At 39.3% G+C, this 19,519-nt stretch overlaps 1 protein-coding gene across 3 annotated transcripts; it reads right to left on the reverse strand.

The window, feature by feature from the left end:
• Positions 1 to 780: 780 nt before the first annotated feature.
• On the reverse strand, positions 781 to 19,168 carry unc93a (unc-93 homolog A). 3 transcript variants are annotated; one of them, XM_074685139.1, is made up of 10 exons: positions 18,716 to 19,168; positions 16,622 to 16,786; positions 15,431 to 16,528; positions 12,793 to 12,974; positions 12,251 to 12,480; positions 10,035 to 10,160; positions 9,720 to 9,931; positions 4,055 to 4,190; positions 3,718 to 3,849; positions 781 to 1,529 (listed from the first exon to the last, which is right to left on the reverse strand). In XM_074685139.1, the coding sequence occupies exons 3-10, from the start codon at positions 15,518 to 15,520 to the stop codon at positions 1,246 to 1,248; spliced, it is 1,392 nt and encodes a 463-aa protein (XP_074541240.1). In that variant the 5' UTR covers positions 15,521 to 16,528; positions 16,622 to 16,786; positions 18,716 to 19,168; the 3' UTR covers positions 781 to 1,245. The 3 variants fall into 3 exon arrangements, with proteins under 3 accessions (XP_074541240.1, XP_074541238.1, XP_074541239.1); XM_074685137.1 differs by lacking the exons at positions 15,431 to 16,528; positions 16,622 to 16,786; positions 18,716 to 19,168 and adding an exon at positions 13,435 to 13,589; XM_074685138.1 differs by lacking the exons at positions 15,431 to 16,528; positions 16,622 to 16,786; positions 18,716 to 19,168 and adding an exon at positions 13,326 to 13,588.
• Positions 19,169 to 19,519: the final 351 nt, after the last annotated feature.

A 19,519-nucleotide genomic window follows, 5' to 3' on the forward strand; every position in this document is an offset into this window, starting at 1 on the left:
TATACTATTGGTGTCATTTTCAAACATGTTGGGCCTCATTCACAAATAATGCGTAAAAAAAGGTGTGCTTAAATCGTGGGTCGAAACATTGACGCATAAATCTGTGATTCATCAATATTTTCTTACTTGAATTTGTTCTTACTCTGCAAACAAACTAAGAACCTCCTCGGACCACGTGTATGCACAACTGATAACCACACTCTCTTTAGACTCTTTGAACATATGTAGATTACTTTCAGTAAAGGAAAGAAGACCTTAATAGATTTCTTAGATAAAAGCAGTGAATTGACTAAATGTATTAATTAACCATGAAACTGACACATATTGACTCTTAATAATACAAAACTGAATTTTAAATTAAATACGTTTTATTAAATTAAATATGTTTTTTTCTTGACCGTGTTATTCATAAACAGCATTTAGTAAACATTCTTTTTTTATATTTTTTTTTTATGAAAGTGACCCTCATAGAGCACAACCTACACCACTGGACCATCTGCATGATTTTTATCTGTAAAAGAAAAATGAAAAACATTTAGCTAAGTGAAAAAAAAAAAACTTTTGTGTTCGTTGTTGTAATACTTGATTTGGCCAAAGGAGGCAGCAGAGCACCACTGTCTGTTGGTCTGAGACAATCCTTGAGGTGATATGGACAAAACATGAACAGTATAAAACATAATTAATAAGGATAGTTTGTTTAATCAAAAATAACTCGTTTATTTCATGAATTGGAAAAGAAACAGCAGTGAAAAAGACATTCAGTTACTAAAGATACTTCGGTATTACACAGTGATCAGCCAGAGTGAGGTATTAACAAACATTATGTACAAATGTGTTTCATTTATACTGGACTTTTATATTTACAGTTATTAACCACAAAAACATAATAAAACATGTTTAATCTTCTTAGTTACAGTAGAGAGAAAAATATTTAAGAGTATTGCACTGTTAGAAAAGATGAGCCACAGGCTTTATAATCAGTAGTTAAACAACCAGTAAAGGAAGTAGACACCATTTTTTGTCATGAGAAGTCCAAAGGTGCTCAGCTCGTCATTTTCAGCTTCATGGAGAATAATGACGCACTGAACATGAAAACCTGTATTTGATCCAAAAATACAACAAAGACTTGTTTTCAAATAAAGAAACATGTAAACAAGTTTCAAGACTCTCGATATCTGAAGTGTTATTATTTCAAGTTTTCATTCATTTTGATGCAGGATGTAATAAACAGCTGAAGCTCAGTCTCTATAATTCTGTCTGACAGATGATTTTACTCTCTTCTCCTGGGCCGATCTCTTTGGTGTTGGCTGCCGTCTCGATGGGCGGTGTGGGGTTCTTGTACTCGTAGTACTCCACGATGGGGTAAGTAATAACGGTCAGCACCAGCACGGTCAGCAGGATGTAGAGTTTATGCTCCAGACACAAGAAAGTGCTGTAGGCGAAGGCGATGACGAAGCCCAGAGACTCCCACATGCGGTAGTTTGCGAAGGCTGCTTCTTTGTCCCGAGGAAAGAGGATGCCGTAAAGAGCTGAGAGAGAGGACGCAAGAAATGTTACGTTCAGGTGCTCAAAGACCCCGTCAGATATAACCTGTGCCCTGGTTGGCCTGGGTTTGTTTTTTTTAAGAGTTTTTGTTAAAATGTTTTTCACCAGCTGAGCTTCTACTTATGCTACATGTCATTAAAGGTGCTTTTCAACTGCAAGAACTTTCACCAGGAACTAGGATCCTTTAACAGGAACTATGTGCTTTTTACAGGGTATATGCTAAAATCCTGAGGTTGATTTCAGTAATTTTTTAAGACTTTTCAAAAACCTTTAAAAAAGTTTGAAGACTTTATCACAACTTTCAGTTGTTGTTGGCATCCACTTTTTAACAGTTGTAGTTTATATTTTTATAGAAATGCTGTAAGCTAAGGATGAATAAAGCTTGAAAGAACAAATGAAACTAAAGGCAGGTTTATCGACACTCCCCCAACAAGAAACAGCAGTTATTCAAGGCCAACTTGCTGAAGAAAATGAGAAATTATTTAGTAATTTTTAAAATTTAGGACATGTGCTGGAGATAGTGTGATTTGCTTTAATGTTATATTTAATTTCTCTTTATGAAACTAGAAAATACATTAATTTATAGCTGGTGTTTATACCGCTCACAATCCTTGTTGTTGTATTTTATTGTAACTAGAGTCTTTATGTATTTTTTTTATTTTACTCTTTTTTATTTTTGTATTTTTCTACTGACTCCATCGGTTTCTGCTGTTAACACAACAATTTTCCAGTTTGGGATCAATAAAGTAACTCTATTCTTTTCTATTCTATTCTATTTTAGACTACTTTATTGGCTGAATGTTCAACGTCCCAATCAGGGGACAGTTGCACGGAGGAAAATAAATATTCATGGTTTATTTTTTGGGTCAAAGCTTGAATACCTATGAAACTTAATACCTCATAAAACCACAATTAAGACTTTTTAATACTTTTTAAGGCCCTTAATTTTCCCCAAATTGATTTATCAACTTTTAATACTTTTTAAGACCCCGCGGACACCCTGTTTTACCACAGAAATTCAGGTGTGCCCTTTGAAAAGGCTGTGCCCAGAGTGGTAACGCCTCCCAGCGGTCTAAGGATTTTAGGGGTCGGGGCCTATAAGCCAAATGTTTCTAGTTTCTAGTTTGTTTGTTTTTTTAAAGTTCAGCATCAACTTTAGCTTTTTAAAGCTCCCATGTCTCCCTCATCTTTTTCTCCAAATGGTGCAGAGTTTTTTAAGTTTGCACCTTGGCTGAGGAGATGGTGAAGTTGGACAGTCAGTCGACCAGCTCGCTACTTCCGATCTCAACAGTTTTTTGCTTAAAACCTAGTGCTGTCAGGCGATTAAAAAAATTAATCTAATTAATTACAGGATTTTTAATTAATCAGTCTAATTAATCGCATTTTAATCTCATATCTGCTTAAGGTCCCAAAATAAAGAATTTGAATTCCAGGACATTAAAATTACATTAAAAGACATTTAAAAACATTTAAAAATAAGGTGGGAATATATACAACACATTTTTAGGAACCCCTGCTTCTGTCACATTTTTACTCAATGTGGACTCAATTTTCACTACAATATGAACTTCTATACTTCTGTGAGGTCAGGAGAACCAGGGCTAAAGGCTAAAAACTGTGAGGAACTATGTACAAAACACTTTATTTAAGTCTTGGATCAAAGAAAAGTGAAGTATTTCCAGTTTTACATGCACTGAACACACGAACTGTTGCTAATTGGTGCAGAGCAGCCCCAAGCTGAAACATGACACCAGGAAGATGGAAGGAAGTTTTCAAAGAATACAGGACAAATATAGATTATTCACGGCTTGTTTAAAGCAGTAAAGAGTGTAAAATTTTCTGTTTTTTACAGAATTGAGTTAGAGCAAACGGTTGATTTTCTAAAGATTTTCAAAAAGGACGTGTGAATAAACAAGATGTGGACGGCAGTCTCACAAAAATCACTCTCCCTTCCCCCCGGTTTAAAGCATGTTGCTGACATCACGTGTGATACATTCAGGGACCGTCGGAAATTTGAGAATCTGACGAGAACACCACTTTGAACCCACCGCGGGTTTGGGAACCAGATTAATCTGCGTTAATTTTTAATTTGCGGTGTAATTAATTAATCTAATTAATGCGTTAAAATGACAGCCCTATTAAAAAGAAATTAAAAAGTTTCCAGCATCTTACCGTTTGTCTGAGTTTGCCAGATCGCATCAGCCATCCCCCACAGAGCAGGAAAAACAAAAAAGACAGGAAGCTCTTCGGGGTGGGGCCTCCAGTATAAGAGAGCAATGACAACGCCCAGGTTTGAAAGTGCAGCTGAAAAATCGACAAAAAGAGACGTCACGTGTTAGCAGCATGATCAGGCTTCATATCGAGACTGTAATAAGAGTGTAATGAAACATCATTTAAGGCTCAGTGTATGAATAGGGGTAACTATATAAGCTCTGCAAGGCTAAAGACAACACAAGATCTTATTTCCCAACAGTATCTGAACAGAAGTAGACAGGAAGGCTTGTCTTACCCAGTAAAAAGAGCGTGGCTCTCCCCACGTACTGAGCCAGTCTCCCAAACAGAAACGAGCAAATGGAATTTGTCGCTCCAAAACACATCATGATAAATCCAACGTAATGGATCCCCAGAGCACAAGTCACGTAGTTCTGTAAGAGACACAACATGGATTTACTCATGGACTCCTCACGTAGATAATACCTCTGTAACGTAAGACATTTGGTCTGGAATTCTGCCCCCTGGTGGTTTAAACCCAAATAGTGGTTTCACCTCTGGATCTGAGTGCTGATTTATGGGCGTGGTAAAGTAGACCGACCCCCCTGTGAGTGTGATAATTACATGCATAGCTCTCAGTCTATATACCATCAATAAGTGTCCATAGCTGACCTCCACCTCATTTATAAAAGTTAAAAAAAAAAAAAAATGTTTTTTAATTAGATTGTGAACATTTCAGCTGACAAATTTGACATTTGTTTAAGACGGTAAAATTAAATAATTACAATTAAAGCAATGAATTACCAGATATTATCTTAAAATAAATACTTTCCATCTTTATTTATTTTCTCAAGTTGTGAAATTATTTTTTTCAATAAAATATACCAAAATATGTGTCAAAAGTGTCCATACCAGCTAATAGAATCCAATTACTTAGAATACACTTTATTAAAGGGATAGTTCAGTTTTTGAAGTGGGGTTGTATGAGCTCTATGTGACCACTAAGGACATTAGATACAGTAGAAAGTTGTCTCCTCTCCCTCAGTAAGACACAAACTTTAATCGCTGGTGATGAGGAAATAGGTGCTAACAAGGAAATACGGTACCAGATTCAAAGGCTATTTTCTCTGCCTACAAGAACTAAAATCAAAAAGTAATACCACAGTTTAAGAGTACGCTACATAAAATATTTTTTAAGTGCATTAAGTCTTCGGAAATATAAACATTTATCCGGACCTAACTAACTGGTCATGTGTCCTTCCGCACAGCGCTGGTGCGCTCAGTCCCCCCTCCTCCTTTCAGCTGTAGGGAATGTAAACAAGCTACGCTTCGGGCGTCGGTTGTAGCCTCATGTAAGTTTGATCAAGTATCATGATTCTTTTGTTTGTACTCTAAGGATTGTGAGGCAGCGTAGGAAATTCAAAATGAGTGACTATGACAGCGACGATGAAGTTCCATTCACTTTGGGACCAAAAGGATACCTGTATGAACCGGAGTACACAGAAGAGGAGCTGCTACAGATGGAGACTGAAAGGAATACAGAGGAAAAATCCACCAACACTGTACATCAAGAGAAAGGCTGCTGATGTTGTTTTCCTCCGTCGCGTCTTTCCTCAGTATCCTGACGTGCTCCTGCTGCCCTAACTTGTTAAACAACCTCCTCCTCTCTGCTTCACGATTGCCCCTCCGCGCATGCGCAGTGCGGCTCTTTGTTTCAGGGGAAGACGGCAGGCTACATGACGACGCGCAGAGGGGCAATCGTAAACAAAGTCTTCGTCAGTTCAGAGGTCATTACAGCCACACAGCGCTGTCTGGAGTGACACAGACTGCAGCAGAGGACTAACCCGGAGCGGACCATGAAGGAATATTGGTGAAAAACACGAGTTTTTGGACGACTAATGCAGTTTTAGGAGCGGCGCTGTCTATGCCCCGATGGATCCCATTATACGGACGTCCGCTGCACGATTTTGGATCTAAATATCTCCCGAAGCACTGCATGGATCAGGAAAGCCTTCTGGGTGAGTATTTTGTTCTACTTCATTCTATAAACAATGTAAAAGCTGTATAAACCAAACTTATCCTTTAAAGGCCAGGAGATGGAGATAAAAGCCCTTTCTTCCATCAGTCATCATGGGGAATGTCAACTCTCACAATCTGAGATCACAATCTGGTTTTACTTCAGTCTTGTTACAGACCGTGCGTATTGAGGCAGCATACAACTACTGTAACAGTTAGAAAATGGACACCTGAGGCCAGTGAGGCTCTGAGAGACTGCTTTGAGTGCACAGACTGGAATGTGTTGTTAGAAACAGATGAGAACAGTATAGATATTGATAAACAGGTTGATTGTTTTATTGAATACATCAACTTCTGTAAAGACAATATCATACCATCAAAGACTGTACTCCGTTTCTCCACTAACAAACCCTCAATCACAAGTGACATCAAGGATATCCTCAATCAGAAAAAGGAAGCCTTTAGAGATGGCGACAAAGAACGGCTCAAACTGGTGCAAAAAGTGCTAAAGAGGAGATTAAGGGAGGCTAAGGTGAAATATAAAAAGAACATTGAGAGAAAATTACAAAATAATAACGTTCGCGAGGTGTGGAGAGTAATCAATAACATCTCTGGTTATAACTCAAAGACAAGGCAGCCAATTGTGGGTGATGTTGAACGTGCTAATGAATTCAACCAGTTCTTCAACAAGTTTGACACAGCGACCACTTCCTCCTCTACTGCTGCTCCTTCTACACATCTGAGTTACTCCACCACTCCTGCTACATCCCCTCTTGTGGTATGGCCACACCAAACACGAATGTGCGGCGCAATTACTTACAAAGTCAATGCAAAGACGCATTTAGACGCCGATTCGCCTCGGGTGGTGCGTTTGGGGCGTTTGGGGCGTTTGGGGCGTTTGGCGCGGCGCGTTTGTGCGTTTGGAGCATTCGCGTATTTGGGCAGAAGGCGCGAATTCGCTCGAGTTCAAAATATTGAACTTTTGACGCGAATTCGCGTGAAGGCTTGCCATGGCCGCCAATCAGCGATGACGTTCCCCCACAACGTCATTGATTTGATGACCTGCACCGGCTCCAACTCTGCCGGAGGATGGAGGAGTAAACAATCTGTGCGGTGTGTCATCATCCAGAGTAATAAGATACGACGTGTGTACTCTACAGAGACCGGAAAAAAAGGAGCAGGCTTGGGTGAAAGTCGCTGAGGAAACAGGTTTTGAATGTAAGTTCTGTAAACATTCTTTTCCAGCTGTATTTGCCTGCACGGGTCATCACTGAGTCCGACTGTGTTTTCCTCAGTGGAGTTTTGAGCCTGATAGAGAGGAGGAAAGAGCGGGACAGGGGCAGAGCCAGAGAAAAGATGGAAGTTCTCTGTGCTCCTCTCTTTCCTCCACCCCTTCATTATCCCCAGGGAGACCTCCGGGAACATGGGTCAGGGGTTCTGGGGGTCGGAGGTTCAGGGGATTGAGGATGAGATCGCAGGGAACAGCCAGGCAGGGCCGGTGGATTACCAGGGAGAGGCAGCAGACCTTGATTGTGATCTCCAAAGCTTTAATTTACTCTCCTGTCATGCTTTTTAAACCACAGCTCATTGTTTATCAGATGCTCTTTGGGCTTTCTGTCTTTAAATGAACGGGCTCTCTACTCCGCTTGTGCAGGAACGCGCTTACGCGTGCTCGCCCTTCAGCTTGTCAAAATAGTCCAGTGTCGAGACTCGGGCGTTCACGCGGCGCGTTACAGGCAGTTCACATTTGGTGTGGCCGCGGCATTACACCTGTGCCTCTTCCACTGTCACCGTATGTCACAGCTTTAGGAGTGAGGTTAGAGTTAGGAAGACTGTGCTCAGGGAAGGCTGCTGGTCCAGATGGTGTGTGTCCAAGACTGCTTAAGGACTGTGGTGCCCAATTGTGTGAACCCCTTCAGAGGATCTTCAACCTGAGTCTACAGTTGGGTCAGGTTCCGGCTCTGTGGAAAACATGTTGTACTGTGCCGGTACCAAAACTCAAATGCCCAGCTGAACTTAACAACTACAGACCAGTTGCCCTCACCTCACATGTTATGAAAACCTTTGAGAGGCTGCTTTTACGTCTGTTGAGACTTGAGGTCAAAGACACACTAGAACCTCTGCAGTTTGCATATAGAAATCATATTGGAGTGGATGATGCAGTTACATACAAGCGCCACCGTGCCCTGTGCTATCTCGAAGAGTCTGGCACCTATGTAAGAATTATGTTCTTTGATTTTTCAAGTGCATTTAACACCATCCAGCCCATGATACTGAGAGATAAGCTCAAAGACATAGGAGTGAACCCATCCTTTGTCTCCTGGATCACAAACTATCTCACAGAGAGGCCACAGTTTGTCAGGTTGGGAAACTGCGTCTCTGGGACGGTCATGAGCAGCACGGGGGCTCCACAAGGAACTGTTCTGGCTCCATTCCTATTCACACTTTATACTGCAGACTTCAAATACAACTCTGAGTCCTGTCACATCCAAAAATACTCCGATGACACTGCTATTGTGGCGTGTATCCAAAATGGACAGGAATCTGAATACAGGGTTCTGATAAAGGCTTTCTGTGACTGGAGTCATAGAAATTGTCTCCTACTGAACACTTCAAAAACAAAGGAAATGATTGTGGATTTCCGAAAGTCTGGGCTCTACCATCAGCCAGTTAACATCCATGGGGTGGACGTGGAGGTGGTGCCAACCTACAAATATCTTGGTGTACATCTGGACAACAAGTTGGACTGGTCCCTTAAAACAGATGCACTCTTTAAGAAGGGGCAGAGCCGTCTCTTTTTCTTAAGGAAGCTCAGATCAATTGATGTCTGTGGAAAGCTGCTGCAGATGTTTTATCAGTCTGTGGTAGCAACTGTTTTGTTTTATGTTGCAGTCTGCTGGGGAAATAGTTTAAAGCAGAAGGACAAGAGGCGACTGGAAAACTGGTGAAGAGAGCTAGCTCTGTGGTTGGATCCAGTTTGGACTCACTGGAGGCTGTGGTGGAAAGGTATACACAGAAGGGGAAGCCATCATTCGTCACACTGATCACCCACTTCACACCATCATTGACCAGAGAAACAGCAGCAGGGGACGACTCATCTCTCTGCAGAAGATCGTTCCTCCCTGCAGCCATCAGAGTTTATAATTCTTTAATCTTTGGAAGATGAGCCCAAACTACATGAATTTCCCTTCGGGGATGAATAAAGTATTTTGTCTATCTATCTATCTATCTAAAGATTTTTTTTCAATTTATAGCTATTTATTTACATAATTGTGAATATACATATTAAATGTATTTTTTTTATTAAGACGTTTCGGCTTTTTTTTTTTTTTGTTATTTGTAGATTTATTTATTTATTTATTTATTACTTTTTTTCTGATTGGTTGGTTTTTTTCTGTAATTCTGTGTCCATTTTGTCAATGAAAAAGAAGTATCTTAATTAGTACATGGGCGGTTATAACTAAGTGTGTATATGTATTTATAAAACATAAATAATTATAGATTTTTTTTTTTAATGGATGATCTAGGAAATAAATATTTAAATAAATTTAAGAAAATTGTAATAACAACAATAGAGCTGTTTATCATTTATTTTTTCATTGCATTTTTTTAAACATCATACTGTTTGTCTTCCATAGTTAAAAGGTTTTGTGGAGAACTTTAACCTGAGGGTTTGTCACCTGAGTCCACATGTTTATGATGTGCTGATAGAAAGTCTAACTTTACCCGAGTAGCCCGTTTCATATTTTTAGGCTAATAGTTCAGGGTTACATGAGTCACTGAACACATAACACACCTGAGTTTTTATGACTGCCCCGTTGGCTTTCAGGTTGTTACGTGAGCAGAAGGTCCTGACTAGAGACGGGTGACTGGAGTAAAAACGAACACCTCCTCCTCAAAATCTGATCGTCTGCACAGATCAAGGAGACATTTCTGATTTCTCTCACCTTGGTGTACTCGCCGGAGAGGAAGCTCTGCTCAAAGCCGCTGTACATGGTGAGGGGGATGAGGGTGAGCAGCCTCCAGTCCTTCAGGAGTCTGAACGTGGCCAGAAACGTGCGAGAGAACGGCTCCCGGTTCCCTCGAAACTCACTGGTTTGATCATGGTCGATGTTGTCCAGAAAGATGGCCACGATGAGGATGGCGAGCACTCCAACACCTGATGAGGATGAACAACACAAAACATCAGACATAGTCCTGTCATATTCTGCTGAATGATTCATTGATTTAATGTTTGATGCCAAAATAAGCTCTATTTTTACCAATGTAGCATCCAACCAGAGTCCACACCAGTTTCTGAGCGGGTTTGTTGACGGTACCCGTGGCGTTGACGAAGAGGCCACAGTCTGCAGCTCCACATGTGAGCAGCTCTTCCTCTGGGATGTCAGCTGAAGAGAAAACAGAAAAAAGTCATATCATACAGCCAACAAAGACAAAAGTATTTGTTTGAGGGTTATGTTTTCATCTTTGACTTGTGCAAATACAGAATCACTGCATCACGTTTTTCTCCACAGAGCTGCACGTTTACAAGCTCCTAACGTCGTCCAAACTGATAAGCTGAGGAGCATCAATAAAATGATTTACAGTAAACTTCATCCCCTTCTCACACACACACCCTCATTTTATCCTCCACTAAACTAGAAACCATAAAAGAGGCCGAGATCCAGGGGAGTTAGACCTCGACCTCTCGCATTTTGTGTGACGGTATCAGCAGTTCAGAGGGAGGGAGAGAAAAATCATGGCTGAAGGGTTGAACTAAGGGGAATAACACAGATAAGCAAGACTTCGGTGCTAAACCAGGATGAAAACATGACGGTTCAGTTTCTTAGTTTGTTCAGAGCTTATCAGTCAGGGTTTAGACCAGGACTATCAACATAATCCTGAAACACCACTTAAAACTGACCTTAAAACTTTAAGGCTGATGGTAAGGGTGAGCAAAAGTGTTAAATATTTCTATTTCCTCACACTGTACCTGTAAATCTTAATAAAAGACAGTCTTTGGAGTATTATTATGGTGTCTGAAGGTATTATAGACAAGTTTGATGTCTTTGAGAGTTCCTCTGGGAAACGTTTAATTTCTTTTATCAGGGTAATCTTTATAACCTCTATTTTAAACTGGCACACAACCACAACACACTCTTAAAAAGAAAAACAACATACTAAATTAATTAGCCAGAACTATCCTGAAAGCTAGTGTTTTTCAAGGTTTTTTTTAAACTCTACTTTGTTCAAACCAGCTTTTCCCAAACAGAGCTAACGTAACCTCACTCTTCATTTTACTGATAGACTCTCAAGTTTGAACAGACCACTGCAGAATAACTGCTGACTGTGGGTTGGAATGAACATTAGCAAAAACAGTTTAGCCTCTGTGTTAGCCTTTAGCTTGGGTTGTATCACTCTCCTGTTTAGCTTTCTTCTGCTCTTATGTCCTTTTTTCTTTTCGACAGTCTACCAAATTAATCCCAGTAATCGTTTTCAGCAGAGAAAAACACAGATCTCTCTCCTCACTGATAAACTTTGTAGGCTGGCGTGGTGTTTTCATAGAGACTTTTATGTAACATTAAGAAATAACCTATTCTAGTGCTGATAATCTCATACTAAATTATTGATTTGATCAGTCATCCTTTAGGTTACATTGAAAGCAAGTGATCTATTCAAACAAATATATAAGAGAGATCTTTAAACAACTTCTTTGACTTATGGACTTCTATAAAGTTATGTTTTTCATTGGTTGTTTCTTTTGTTGTCTGATAAAAATCTCTCTAAATAAGTTTTTTTTTTTTTTTTTTTTTTTAAAAACATTGTTTTGTTAAACTATTTTGAGCTCCCATGATCGGTGTCCCAGGAAACTGCTGCTCACAGGTTTCTTATCTTTGCACACTCCCACTCTGTTCATACGTTTGCTGACTATGCTGAGAAATGACCACCTGTCAAATGCCACCTTCAAAACTCTGTGAGGGTTTAACCCCTGGTGGCCTTTCCCCAGTTTGAAAACATTTAAACCAATGAGCTTTCAGTTCTGGAGAATTGTGCAGTTTGACTCTCAAGAAAGATGGGACTAATTATCCAACCCGGTCCAATTTGGTTTTCACACCCACATTGGGGAGTTAGAAATACAGGTGTCAAGTCTTACAGGAAGTCAAAGTCTTCCTGAAAGTGCCAGTTTTTTAAAACAGAGGATGAATGTTTGCTTCATTTAAAGCCTTTAACTTTCCACCCAAAAAAAATGTTTAATCACTTTGAGATTTGCATTCTGTATTTAACTTGACATCTTGAAATGTGCAGCAAGGCACAATCCAAGACAACAGCTGTACCTCAAACTGTGCTCACAGGAAGCTCCTATATCGTGCTTATATTTATGACTGAAGTCATGTAAGTATGAGTGTAAAGGACTTTATTAGGTGCATGTTTGATCACTTGTTAAATTTGACTCTGGTTAATTAGCCTCTTTACATTAAAATTGCCGCTGTTCTCTTACCTATTTCTGTGTCCTGTCCAAAGATGAGCGACGACATGAGGTTCCCCCACACAGCAGATGACTGGAAGATGAAGAAGAAGATGCCAAAGTACTGGTTGATGACATCAGAGCCCTTCTTCCCTTCTTTAGCCGCCTGAAGGTTTCCAGAGATGGTCAGGTACGTGCATTTAGCCGACCACAGAGGAGAGCCGCCCAAACCCAGGATTACCGAGGTGGGAATCAGAGTGTACCTGTGGAACAGATACAAAGAAGAAAAAATGTTTTAACACATAAACAGAGATGAGAGAGTATTGATTGGTAAGTTTCATCAATATTTGGTCGAAAACTTCCTTGTAACTTGTTTTGACTCATAGACTTATTTTTTGCTTCAAATGCTTTAAATCGCAGAATGTCAAAGCAGCTTTCTGTTTACTCTGCAAACACTGCACACACATAATTTTCGTCTTTTTATCAAACCAAGTCTTAGAAACTTAAGTTTTAGGAAAGCTACCATTGGCCGGATACTGTGATGTCATCTAATGATTGACTAACAGATAGATTACCATCCGGGGTAAAGGTTCCCAAAGGAGTAGGAGACGTAGCAGGCCATGCCCACACAGATAGTCCATTTACAGCCCAGGTTTTTGATCATGATGGGGGGCAGGAACATGGAGGAGATGATGATGGAGGCGTAGATGACGCTCAGGGACGCCACGCCCATTCCATCCTCTGCATTCAGGCTGCTCTACACAGACACAAACACAGAAAGCCATAAGGAAATGGGAACATTTTATTTATCTTAAGCTTGTTTCTTTTTTCTTTTTTTCTCTCCTCACTATGGTTAACTCAGTTTAGGGCAATGACCCTGTTTTGGGAACTAAATATGATCCAATACTGCTGAGGAGAAACATTTGACCTTAGGGTGATTCTTTACTCAGAGTATTATAGCCATTTATGGTCTCAATGTCTTATGTCATACTTACAGCCTCCAACTGAAGCTATGTAAACACCTGCAGCATCACATTCTACATGGGACAGACTCGTGCACCTGACATAGCGTGTTAGCACAAGCTAATCACCGCTATTTGACACATACCTGGTTAGCAGAAAGCTAACTCGCGTCGTTTTTCGTCCCGTGCTGCTGTCCAAGTTCCAGAAATATTAAATGTATCATCTTGTTTTGTGAAAGCTGAGCCAGGCCTCACCTTCATTTAGTAAAAAGCTTTATGTGTTTGGCGTTTTGTTTCATTGTGGTTGTGTTTTTCTTGCTCCGTGCTAGTCCACCACTGGTAGCTGTTCTAGAGGATAGCTTCTTCCACTCGCTTAGCAACACGCAAAGTCACGTGCACACTGGGCGTGCTGTGATTGGCTGAGGTAACCCCGCCTAATCTCCGCTGAAAAACGTCTGGAACAACCAATAACCAAATTCTTTTGAAAGTTAACATTTTATTTTTTATTTAAAAAAAAAAACCCTGCAGACTTAACCTTTAACGTATGAATTATATTTTAAAAACAAGCAATAAAAGACTAAATAAAGGAAGTTCATGCTTTGAGATTTTTCTTAACGACTTACATGAGGAATTTACCCAGCTATAACAACATAGTGGTTACCATAAAAGCACTGAATACTGTCTGTTGAAAAAAAAAAATCAAAAACTACTCCTGTGAATAATCTTAAGAAGAAGAATATTTCAAAATATATGTGTTTCTAATGAGAAATCAAAGCCCATGCGGTTTAGATTATTTTCTCACACAGTTCAGCCATTTGAAATCAAGTTTAAATGTATTTCTATTACTTATACCACCTTAAATTTATACAACACTCTTTAAACTGCTCAACATTTGTTTCACCGTTTTCTCTTTTGTCATTTAGCTCTGTCAAACATTAACTGTGACAAAAAAAGATGTTAAGTTTCCATGATCCATTCCAAGTAGCTTATGTCACAAGACCAATAGCCGCAGATATAGGACTGAAATTCAAATACCCTCGATGTTTTAGTGTTTTATGGAGATGATACAAAGAGTAAGTTACTGAACCTCCTAATCCTAACCCTGACTGTCACAACTAAAAAGGATTACAGTCCTGAAACTGCAGCCTCTACATCCTCAAACACATGTTTGTGCTCTGTCCTGCAATCCAGGCACCACATTTAAAATAAATACATGAAAAAAAGATTTATTTTAATGTATTCTTTTTCTGGCTTTTATTTGAAGAAGACTGAGTGGAAAGAACAGGAAACAGGGTGAGAGTGGGGAGTGGCATGCAGGAAAGGTGCCACAGGTTGGTTTTGAACCCAAACCACCTTTTTAAGGGACACACAGCCTAGACTCCTGGGCCATACAGGCACATCTATAAGGTGCTGATCTTTAAAGTTGCATGCTTCACAAGCTGTAGTGATAATAGCAGTCATGCTAAGTGCTATGAAATTTGCCTCATTTGCATTTAATGTGCATCAACTGCAAAGTTCAGGGACTGAAAAAGAGCTGAATGAGGACAGGAGTATTAACAAAGATACAGCTACAGAAGTCTCCTTTACCATTTTCAACCCTACTTTCAATCAAGACACGATGCAGAACGATGTACAGATAACAGGTAACTCAGAATCAGATCATATGACTCAGAATCCCAACAGGTCAAGACTAGATCCCCTGGATTTGTGTGAGACTCCTGCTCACACTGTTGGGATTTTGTTTTCTGTAAGCACCTGGTCCCTTCACACAATCCCACACAAATCTTCCTTGAGATCAAATTTAAAAAAATACCACTTTATATTGATTTAATTTATTATTATTATCATCATCATCATTATTATTATTATTCATGGCAGTAGAATTATCATTATTTAGCTTTTCAGAAATTAAACTAGTTATAGGCATTAAAATGGCACCAAAACACATTACTTTTTATTTTCTTGGTATGCTCAAAGTCTTTTGGCAATTACAATTAAAGAAATCAATGGAAAATATCAGTTACTAATAATAGAAATTAAAGGTACAGGCTATTAACGTTTCAGTTTAATGAACTCAGTTGTTTCAGTGATTTTATCTTTGGTGTTAAACTAAGTTTAAGGAGCTGTTTCTAAAGGTCTTTTAACTAGTTTAATTTGAACTACACATTTTTATTGCTCATTCAAAGCTTCTCTTGGTCAGTTACTTTTTACGTCACATATTCTTAATCTTTCATGGTCATCTGGTACCTACCTGTAAACTCTGCAGGCCTCCATAAGCTGTGAAAAGAGACAGAAAGCCAAAAGAGACCACCAATATGTTCTTGAAGGTCCTGCTGATCATGGTTGCTTTTAAATAAATTCCTAAAATTAAATAAACTGAAATAAACTGAAATAAAGACCACTTAATCCATCTGTTTATCTTATGATAATGTCCTATAACAGAAGCTCCAGAGTGAAGTCAGCTGAAGTGACTGCGAGTGTGTGTGTCAGAGGAAGATAAAGTTTACAGTTGAAGCAACTGAGCTCAAAGTCCAGGCCTGTAACATAAATACACCCATGGTTTTTTAGCAAAGTGTTACTCAGAGGATCTCCTATCATCAGACCTCTGGACCACACCTCATGAGTTAAACTTAATCCAACTTTATCAGGCTAAACCGCTTCCTGCTCTCGGTGTTTCCTACATTATCTAATCCTTTTCTTCAGATTCATAGTTTGATCTTTCTCCCTTTAGGCTCAAGAGTTGACAGTAATCTCTGAGTGAAGGAATCCAGGTTATCAGCCGCTGTTGAGGAAACTTTTATTTTGGTAGCAACCATTAACAAGTGTTTGTTAGTTTGTTAGACTATTACCCCTTTGACTGAATGTAACACAGATACGCTACAAAGCTTAATTTTTACTCCAAACAAAGAAAAATACACATCTGAAATCTATAAGAGGCCAGAGTTCACCATGAGTCCGAGTGCACAGCTACCCTGACTTAGTAGGACGAATAGGAAGTACAGGAACAGGTACGAGAGGTGTACTCAGTAGCCGTACTCATTGTAACCAAGAAGGTAAGAGGAGTCAGTGTTTTGGTGCTGTGCCTGAGATGGGTTTGACGGTGCGGGGTTTGCAGGTGGCGTACGTTGAGGGGCAACAGCTGGCCGCAGGCTTTTCATGCTCTCCAACAAAGCAGAGACCATGGTGGCGTTGCTTTCAATGATGCTGTTTACAAGCCGCTCCTCCCTCTCCTCGCTCCGCTGCAGCTGCTGCCTCCAGGAATGATCCATTTCTTCCATCCTTTTGAAGACCTGATCGAAATCCCTGCATTGGCAGCGGCGCCTCCTCACAGGGAGTTGTGATCGCGTTCCTATAAAAGTATTAAAGGTTAAATTAGCTACTTGAATCCAAGAGAGTGTTAAGATACAATTATGCTGAATTATGCCCGTGTTGCACAAGTTACCAGGTAACTGAGGAGGGAGAGTGTTGGTGGCTTTCTCAGGGACAGGTGTACTCCTCTCTTTGTCTGGCAAAGGAGTGCTGGTCCTGCTGGCTCCGTCAGACGTGGAGTAAGACCATGAGTCCTCCACAGAATCATCCCTCTCCAATTTCACGTCAACCACACTCACTGCAAAGAGCATGAAACAAATGTTTACTATCCATGCGGTTTAGAAGTTAGAGCTTTACTTTGGGCTGGTAACCATTGGTGTAAGGCTCTCTGACTTTCCACAGCCACTCTGTGCTAGCATGGCATTATATCAGTAAAATGTTTTAACAATAAGGATTAATGTAAGACTAAAAATGAGGGACTGTTGCACAAAGAGTAGCAGATACAGATACAAAACTGCAGACGAGCAAGCCGCCACACTTTTCAAGTGTACCCCTATTCAAACCTTCACATTAGAGGAAAAAAAGTAATTGAACAATACAGCACGTAACAATATCCTGTTTTCAAAATAAAAGTTGGGTTATGATGACGTAATTAAATATATGTCTCAGAATAACATCCAAAACTTTTATGTGATTCTGTGACACGACCTGGAAGCAAGGTTATAATAGTTTTGGATTTGTCATTATGGTTTAGTTTGAGTAAGTTTTGACATTTTATTTTCCATTACAGTTTAGTTTTAATTAGTTTTAGAGCAGGCATTCTAGTTTTTATTTAGTTTTGATTTTTGCAACAAGGCTTAGTTTTTGTTTAGTTTTAGTTTAGCTTCAGTTTAGTTTTAGTTTTTTCATACCTTATTAACCAGATGCAGGATTCAAAAAGGTCAGAGCAAATATTTTGTCATACTGTTTATTTTCAAGTCCAACATAGAGCTCACTGCTCAGTTAATACTGATACTGTTGGCTGCTGCCTTAAACACATGAAAATAATATTAACTTAGTATAAAAAAATATAAGCATAAATTATATAAAATAATGTTGACATAAATTACATAAAAAATAATGTTAACATAAATTATAAAAAAAACAATATAATATGAGCTTCAATAAATAAAAACTTGGACTCTGTAACAATTAAACTATTACAGATGCTCTAATTCATTGCTCCACTATGTTTCGTCGCAGCACAGAGCACAGCCAGTCAGTGCAGTAAACAAGCTCGTCCCTATACGCCGCTATGATGGTGCTGTGCGGCACTGACAACTGCCTAAAACTGCCTAAAATTGGTTGGGAAAATGTGTCAGATTAATTTAAATCCTAAAGGCTATTAATATTGTCAAAAACTATACCTGATGGAATTTTGTCTATCATTTTAGTTAGTTTTGTGAACACAAGATACAGGTTTTGTTTACATATCGTTTTTGTTTTCTTTTCTAGTTTTTATTAGTTTGAGTTAACCGCAATGTACTTTAGTTTTCGTTTTTAGTTTCGTTTTAGTTAACTATTATAACCTTGCCTGGAAGCTATTGAGCTAAGATGCTAATGTTAAGCTTAATATTTATTTCCCAATACCTCAAATCAATGCAGGATCAGCAAATGCCCATGCTTATATTTTACAGTTACATTCAATTTCATATTACACCTATGGTTCTATTTCGTACTTTCTTTAATTTATATATTTTGTAATTTCTTATACATTATAATTTTCTATTTTGTACTTTCTATTTTTAACACTTTTTAAAGGTAGTAGCTGTAACTAAAAAGCAATTTCCCCTTTGGGATCAATAGAGTATTTTTGATCATAGTACCATGTTGGCTTGTTTACACCTCTTTGTTTACATTTCAACACTCCACATAGTTTTAGTGAATTTATTACTAGTTTATTAGCATTTAAGCTCATTTATTTCATTTATTTATTTGTGACCCAATTGCATGAAATTTGTGCTGTATACTGAGGCACATTTTAATTAATAAAAATAACCCGTCTTTTATTTTGAAAACGGATGTTGTTGCACATTTACTGTTCCACTGCTTTTTTCACCGTACAGCCTTAAAAGGGGGAATGACAGGAGCTGCTGCCTCGACAATGTAAAAAGGAGAGGCTTGTACATGATTAACTGAATAACATAGCTTTAGCCTGTTAGCCTAGCTTTGTGTGTTTGATTCCCACCGGTGTTGAATCCCTCGTCGACGCCGTGGTCTGCCCCCTCGGTTAGCTCGAGTCTGCTCCCCAGTAGTTCCTCCAGCTGGTCGTAAAAGGGGCACTGCACACGGTCGAGGGCGCTCATGCAGTTCTTCTTCTTGGCATTGTTGTATCCCTGTTTGAGGTGCTTCCACCTAACACGGATCTGTTCCGGAGACCGGATAAAACCGTCTGCCTTAAGCTGAACTGCAACTTTTCTGAACAGATCGCCGTTTCGTGTTTTTCTCCCATCTATGAAGTTAAGAATGTTGAGCTCCTTGAGATGCATTAAAAGGAAGGCTGTTTCCTTCTCGCTCCAGAAATGAGACTTTTTGCTGTCTGTTTCCATGGTGTTTGTTTATTATATTTACTTCCTTTTCCGGGTGAATCAGCTCGCGCTGAACGCCGAAGCGTCCCGAGTTTTACCGAATCCAATCGCAGTCCGATAGCGATCCCACTATCTTCCTGTGTGGTTTGAGGTATGGGTCTGATTCAGCTGTTTACAGGCGATTTAATCATCCAATTTTCTTCAAAGTTATTTTTATTGACTTTTAACATTATATACATTAACGTGTACACACAAAAAACATTGTATTCATTGAATAACAACCCCCCCCACCCCCCCCCACCCCCCACCCCCACCCCACCCCACCCCCCAAGCTGTCATTCCTGTATAAAAGCTCTGCACTACTTGGGAACATTTCGTTGGTGGCTGAGATACAAAACTATCTGTTAAGGCACATAGTGGTAAGTAAATAAATAAATAAATAAGATAAACATACATAAATACAT

This window comes from Halichoeres trimaculatus, unplaced genomic scaffold, assembly GCF_033239565.1.
Source record: "Halichoeres trimaculatus isolate MK-OKI-2021-1 unplaced genomic scaffold, fHalTri1.1 fHalTri1_scaffold_13, whole genome shotgun sequence".
Taxonomy (NCBI): Eukaryota; Metazoa; Chordata; class Actinopteri; order Labriformes; family Labridae; genus Halichoeres; species Halichoeres trimaculatus.